The sequence below is a fragment of the Diorhabda sublineata genome, chromosome 5, assembly GCF_026230105.1.
Source record: "Diorhabda sublineata isolate icDioSubl1.1 chromosome 5, icDioSubl1.1, whole genome shotgun sequence".
Classification (NCBI taxonomy): Eukaryota; Metazoa; Arthropoda; class Insecta; order Coleoptera; family Chrysomelidae; genus Diorhabda; species Diorhabda sublineata.
Window position 1 is genome coordinate 11,602,434 of NC_079478.1, and position 7,578 is coordinate 11,610,011.

The 7,578-nt window shown below is 29.8% G+C and overlaps 1 protein-coding gene across 2 annotated transcripts; it reads left to right on the forward strand.

Annotated features, from left to right (window-relative positions):
- On the forward strand, positions 1 to 7,578 carry LOC130444493 (ubiquitin conjugation factor E4 B). 2 transcript variants are annotated; one of them, XR_008909960.1, is made up of 14 exons: positions 1 to 165; positions 1,411 to 1,818; positions 1,881 to 2,445; positions 2,501 to 2,892; positions 3,837 to 4,021; positions 4,116 to 4,324; positions 4,602 to 4,848; positions 4,949 to 5,170; positions 5,683 to 5,996; positions 6,080 to 6,422; positions 6,476 to 6,653; positions 6,712 to 7,033; positions 7,175 to 7,293; positions 7,381 to 7,578. XR_008909960.1 is itself a non-coding variant. In XM_056779639.1 (13 exons), exons 1-13 carry the CDS (start codon positions 142 to 144, stop codon positions 7,234 to 7,236), a joined length of 3,471 nt encoding a protein of 1,156 aa, XP_056635617.1. In that variant the 5' UTR covers positions 1 to 141; the 3' UTR covers positions 7,237 to 7,578. The 2 variants fall into 2 exon arrangements, 1 of the variants encoding a protein (XP_056635617.1); XM_056779639.1 differs by having other exon boundaries at positions 7,175 to 7,578.

Sequence of the window (7,578 nt, forward strand, 5' to 3'; positions counted from 1 at the left end):
GACGCAATGACTTTTGAAAGCAAAAGTCATTGGTTTGACGTCCTTAAATTCGTTTAGTGGTTATTTGGTACGCGTTGTAACGAAATTATTAAAAAAATTTTATTACTAAAATTATCACCAAATAGCTTCACAAAGAAAATCATGAGCGAATTAACTCAAGAAGAAGTAAGTACCAAACTTACATTAATATTAGTCCCGCATATCTAAATTTTAGATAAGAAAATACCTGTTTACATGATCCTTTATTATCACAAAGGTGAAAATAAGTGCTATCTAATGCCAACCAGTTACCCAAATTAATTCCTGTTATATCAATTCAAACCAAATTTTTCATGGTAGTTATAGTCATACATACATTTTAGTGTTTTTTTTTAAATAGCTTTGTTTGTGAGAACAAAAGATTGGGATGTGAATACAGTATATTTACCTATTTGTAGTTATATTTATACATCAATCATAACACGTTTAATGAACTTGATGTGAAAAATCATCGCAGTTCCACGCAAAAACGAACTAGATATTGGAAATTTTTTTAACTTTCTGTTATTTTTTTTAAATACTTACAATAAGTGAATACAACATAATCGAGATTGAAAATGATTAAAATGAAATAGTACGTCATCTTTCAGTGAACCAACAAATAAAAATTCCATTTTAAAATATAGAAAAAAAAGTAGTACTTTCAGTTGAAAAATATTTTTCATTCATACTAAATGTTTTTGAAATGTGGCTTCCATGTGTTTTGTATTATTATTATGTTGTGTTGAAACCTGAAAAAGTATTGATTGCATGATGGCTTAGATAGCTAATAATTTTGATAAACAAAGTTTAGCCATGATGATAAAGCATATTTGATTGCATGATGGCTTAGGCAACTAATGATTGTCATAAACAAATTTCAGCTATAAAAATATTATATTTCTTACTTTTCCAGTAAGTATTCTTTGTTTTTGTTCTGTAATATTTTGTTGTTAACTCTCCCTTAATTCTATATTCAGTCAATAGTCTGGCGAAAAACATTTTCATGTCATTATTCTTTATAACACGTTGTTCCTTGATCAATTACTATTGAAACATAATACTACAAAACACACCCAGTAATATCAAACTATCTTATTTTTTTCATAGATTCCTTATCTGTATGTGAGGTCAATGTTAAATCTTCATTGATGACATTGATAACATTTCTATTGTTAAGGCTGCTTCCTTTGTTAATAATAGGCAGTAAAGCTTAGTTTATGATTAAATACAGCTGTGTTTTGTTGAGTAGTAGATTGATAATTTCACACATTTTATAGAAAATAAACAACTGTATATCAGGAATAAATTGAACAGCTAAAATTTATTAAGTATTTAGTTTATCCATTATACTAATGCAAGCAAAACTAAGAATATGCAAATATATTTCAGATACGTAGAAGACGCTTAGCTCGACTTACTGCCAGAGGAAGTACATCACCGTCTAATTCATTGTCACCTCCAATTACTCCCACTTCTCAATCTCCAATAAACACAAATCTTGTACATATTCCAGTTAATTTTCAAACAACTCCTAATCCTTTGGATGATTCTAAATCAGATGATGTTAACAGTGAACTTAAAAACCCTGAAACAGATAAGAAAGCAGATGTTTTCAAGGAACCTACCAAACCAATTGACATTAATATGCCATCAAGTTCAAAAAGTCGATCTAGAGCTCCACCTCAAAGAAGCGACTCTGAAACTAGTTCTATTCATATGGAAGTTGATGACATAGGTGGTGGTGCAGATAAAATTTGTGCAAATACTGACATTGATTCTGGTTTTGAAAATATGGAGGTAAATAATATCAAAAAGTGAGCATTGAATCAACTTGTGTTTTTATTGTGTTTTTTTCTTAGGTTGATGACTTAGATGCACAAAAGAAAGATTTACAAAGAAAACAAACTGTATCCACTGAACTAACATTACAACAACTTCATTCATCAGTGGCAAGAGTTTTACTATCAACTTTCAAGAACACTTCAGAAACGCGTCTTTATTTACCTGAAACAGCTAAAATACTTCAAGAAACTCCTAATATATCTGTGCGGGACCTTACTTCAAATGCTATTATGGAGATACTTTACAAAATAGTAAAAGAAGAGAATCCCTTTCAAGCTCTGTCACAAACGACGTCTGACATGTGTGAGACTGGAAGTTTAGGATCATTTTCAGCTAGTCCATCAAATTTGAGCCCTTCCTCTTCCAGTCCAACAACAGAAAGTTACCCAATGCCTGTTTTAACATTAAATAAGGGTACTCAAAATAGTGTAACAGTTGCTATCAATTTTTTAATGGATTGTTACAATAGAGTTGGTGTTGAAGAGAGGAACAATCCAAAAAGATCAAGTATTCCTCCTATGAGTGATATCCTAACTGAGCTACGTGCTCAGGTTATTCATTATGTTACACTTATAGTGCAAGGTAAACTATATTTCAAATTCAAACAGACATCTGTTCATTTTTGTTTATTTTTCAGGATTTATCATCACACCTGAAAATCTATTAGAATCTCCCTTGTTGTATCCAGTATTACAACAATCTCTTCCACGAGGTTTCTTAATTGAACTGATTAATAGGACTCACACAAATGAAAAATTACTTTCCAATGTATTCACTCCTATATTACAAGGGCTGTTTAAAATTATGCAACAAGCTAGTATAGTTGGTGATGAGCATCGAGCTCCCATTCAAACATTGTTTGAATTGACAGATGTTAGGTGCGGACCACGACCTATTTGTACTCTAGTTACCAAACAAGTTCAATTTTTACCGTCACTAAGCACACCAGCAGCTGGAAGAGAGATTATGAGGTGCTCATTCCTTGGACCTTTTTTGAATGTGTCTGTATTTGCAGAAGATGAACCCAAGGTAATTGTATTGAAAATAGTTCTATAATAAAAAAACAATAAACTGACATGAGAGATTGAATTATTTAATTTGATGAAAATGTGTGAAAAAATACAATTTATTTTTCTGCTATATATATATTTCCAAACTATATAACTTCTTATACATACTCTTTTGTATTTTCCACTTATAATAACTATCATACATTTTATTGTATAAATAAATATTGTCAGATTTTTAATAATTCTTCATACAAAATTTTCTTACGAACTTAATAAAAAATATTCCCATTGAACTAAATGAAGCAAAATATTCTTATTTAATATTATATTCAAATTAAGGTTATATAACAAACTATTTAGTTAAACAAATATACCATACTGTTTGTATTACTTTAAATATAGATTATTTATTACATAATAAAAAATTGTAATGAGACAATACCTTGAAGCAGTACAAATTTGAATATCAGTTTTCCATTACTTCCATTAATATTCACCCACTTATACCCAAATATAACTTTTAACATTGACAGTATTTTTATTAATATATTTCTTCATTTAATTGTATAATATATTTTATTTTATATTTAAAATTTTCGCAACTCACTTTCCCTGTTGTCCTTTCTTTCTGGGACCATCATCGCTGTTGTCCTTTCTTTGATAGTTGCATCTATTGCCCTTATTATTGATATACTTCACCAATCCAAACTACAAATTACCTCTTAATCAATTTAAAGTAGGAACACCATACATATTGACATCCCAAACTTTGAATCTAGTTCTTATCAAAGCAGCAGCCATTTCCTTATTTGTATCTTATACCACTAACTTTTTACTGAAATTCAACAACATTTCACTTTATTTCTTGATAAGCATTATTGCTTCTGCTTAAAATCAACCCTTTGTGGTTTAACATTATTGAAGAATAGGAATATGAAATAATAATCATTATTCGATTTCAAGGTGGCAGAAAAGTTCTTTTCCGGAAACAGTTCCAGTGATAAGAGTTTAATTCAAGTCCTACAGTCTGAATTAGAAAACACTAGAGGACTACAACATAGAATATTCCATTTTATGATGGCAAATCAGGATAGTAGAGACTTTTGCTTGAATTATATTGCTCAAATTTTAAAATATAATGAAAAAAGGTGAGTTTATTTTGACAAATTTCATATAAGCTTGATTATTTGTATTTTTTTGTATAGCATATTTCTTATAATTTAAGTTGTAAATTTTTTTCAGATCTCAGCTACAAATGGAAGAAAGGACTCTGGCCGGAGATGGTTTTATGTTGAATCTATTAAGTGTACTACAGTTTCTTTCATTAAAAATTAAACTTAACAAAATGGATTTTATGTACCCCTTTCATCCAGAGACAGTTGTATCCATTAACAACAATACAAGACTTAAATATACTTCTCAGGAAGTTGCAGATTGGTTAGCAGAGTTTGGTGAGTTTGTAAATTTGAATAATAATTTTGGAATAAGTGACATCCAGTAAAAGCTCTAGGTATTTAACAATATGACTTAATTGAAATATGAACTGTATAATTTGTGTATATCAAGTTGTGCTATTTTTACTCATTATTTTCTTAATATTGGTGATATTCCAGTACTAAACTAATTAAATATTTTTAGTAAATAGTAGAATTCACCAATTCACCAGATTTATTACCTTGTGATTTCGTCATGCACTAAAAATTCATATATGATTTTTCTTGTTTCAAGGTAAAACTCATGAGCATCAAACGCCGAATTTTTCAACAATATGTTGGTTCCTAACATTACACTGCCATCATTTGTCCCTTTTACCTGCCCTTCAAAAGTATCAAAGAAGGTTGAGAGCGATAAAAGATTTACAAAAATTACTCGAAGAAACCGTGTCAGCCGAGGCACAGTGGCGAAACACACCATTTGCCAATAGAAATAAACAATTCATCAAAAGATGGAGACAACAACTGAAGAAATTGAATAAGTAAGTTATCTAAGGCACATAACTTTGTAATTAATTAGTTTGTTTTATTTAATTTCAATCGTCTTGAAGTTTTCCTACTTTATTATTTATAACATTGCAGATCCAAGATATGCGCAGATGCTGGTATTTTGGATAAGAATTTAATGAGACGATCCCTTGTCTTTTATTCATCTGTATCAGAATATTTAATGAGCCTAATGACGAACGTTCCCCCTGGTAGCCCTTTACCGGAATTACCTCTTGCAGTAGATTCTCCAGCATTTTCTTCATTACCTGAATGGTATATGGAGGATATTGCAGAGTTTCTCCTCTTTGCACTACAGTAAGTACAATTTTTGGAATTTCTTATTATTTATGACATGTTTAAGCACATATAAGTTTTTGAATTCAATAAAATATCATTTCAACCTTTTCATTTTTGTGTCCTCATATGTCACCCTGCTCTTGTTTTGATCTGATTGAACTCGATCCTTATAAACTCATCCAGTGATATTATAATTATCACTACATTCTATTAAGAATATACACTGGTAGATTGAAATTGAGTTGGTTAATAATTTTACCTTGATATTCTGAAATTGCTGAAATAGTTTCCAATACTTCATAATTTTATATCAAATAGAATATATGATACCTTTTTCTTACTTTTATATTTCATGTCCCTTATTAGATTTAAACTATTAAAAAATGAAATCTGTATCAAATTTTTATTTGGAAAGGAATATTTGTTCACATAAAATTGATTGAAACTCCTTTCTGGTTAACATGGACATAAACTAATAGAATATGTTTTCAACTATCATATAGACAGTTACTAATTATCATTATTTTCAGGTATTTCCCCAACGTAATTGCTGACAATATGGAAGATAGTATGATATCATGGTTATTAGTGACAATATGTTCATCAAATATGGTAAAGAATCCATATTTAGTTGCCAAACTAGTCGAAGTAGTTTTTGTAATATTGCCAACAATACAACCTCGTTGTGAAGTAATTTATTCTCGTCTTATGAACCATCATATCTCGCAAACTATACTCCCTAGTTCTTTAATGAAATTCTACACGGATGTCGAAACTACAGGCTCAAGTTCGGAATTCTACGATAAATTTTCTATACGTTATCACATAAGTTTAATTATAAAAAGTGAGTACTGATAAGTTTTACGTGGTATCTGTTCTGTACCATTACCATATTAAGACATATTAATCTCATTTTTTTCATTTTAGAAATGTGGTTGTCATCCGTCCATCGCCAAGCGGTTATCAACGAATCCCGTAGCGGAATACAGTTTGTTAAATTCGTTAATATGTTAATGAATGACACCACATTTTTACTCGACGAATCCTTAGAATCCCTAAAAAGAATACACGAAGTACAGGAATTGATTAGCGACGAAGATAAATGGTCAAAACTATCTTCTGAACAACAGCAAAGTAGAATGAGACAGCTGAATTCAGACGAAAGACAGTGCAGATCGTATTTGACGCTTGCCAGAGAGACAGTAGACATGTTTCATTATTTAACGGTGGATATTAAGGAACCATTCTTAAAATTGGAATTAGTTGATAGGTATACAACAATTATGTTAAAGTCAAAAATATTTTAATTTTTTTCAATTTTAGATTAGCTTCAATGTTGAATTTCAATCTCCAGCAGCTTTGTGGTAAAAAATGTAAGGATTTGAAAGTGAGGAATCCTGACAAATATGGTTGGGAACCGAGAAGGTTACTTAGTCAATTAGTTGATATTTACCTACATTTAGATTGTGATAAATTCGCAGCAGCTCTCGCAGGTGATGAGGTAAGTTATAACATAAAAGTTCTTTTATTCTTTAATTCCGTCTTCTTTTGTTTCGTAGAGATCATTTAGGAAAGAATTATTTGAAGACGCAGTTGCTAGATTAGAACGTATTTCCATCAAAACTCCAGTACAAATTGAACAATTCCGAGCTTTGTCCAATAAAGCTTGTCTTATTCTCGAAAACAACCAGAAATCTGAAGACTGGTTAGCTGATGCTCCAGATGAATTTAAGGATCCTTTAATGGATACTCTTATGTCTGATCCTGTTTTACTTCCAAGCGGACAGATTATGGACAGACCTGTAATCTTGAGACATTTATTAAATAGTAACACAGATCCTTTCAATAGACAGGTTTTAACTGAAGAAATGTTGATTCCAGGTAAATGTAATCTAATATAAATAATTTTTATGTTTATCCCAATTTGTTTAATTTCATTATATATAAATCATTGGATATATTTTAAGCTAAATTCTGTAGTAAAAATTATTGATTTGATGCATTTTCTTCTTTTCTTTTCAGCTGATGATCTAAAGGAGCGTATACGAATATGGAAATCTGAAAAAATCTCAAAATCAAATTAAAGTTTTAGTTACATTTGAAAAAAACTGTATTGATTGAAAGTGTATTTAAAGAAAAAGGTTTGTTTAAATCCTATATTCAATTGTGATAATTGTGTAATATATTTCATTTTGTACTTTTTCTACGACTTAAAAATTTATTTATAGATATGATTTGCATTTATGATGATTGGAGCCAAAGGAAGATAAAATGTTATTAAATTCATTCAACAATCACTTTTATTCATTGTGAACATTTATGTTAATCTGTTGTTTAGAAGTGCAATCCTGTAAAACGATACATTTTTTGTACAGATATCAAGTATTGTTTCTATAACATGCAATAAAAACTTTGGATTAATTAAA

Bases quoted from the DNA above. Each gene is read 5' to 3' on its own strand.
- LOC130444493 (XM_056779639.1), top strand. From the start codon at position 142: ATGAGCGAATTAACTCAAGAAGAA. The intron at 6,423-6,475 runs GTATACAACAAT...TTTCAATTTTAG, and splicing joins AAATTGGAATTAGTTGATAG to ATTAGCTTCAATGTTGAATT. The intron at 6,654-6,711 runs GTAAGTTATAAC...TTTGTTTCGTAG, and splicing joins CAGCTCTCGCAGGTGATGAG to AGATCATTTAGGAAAGAATT.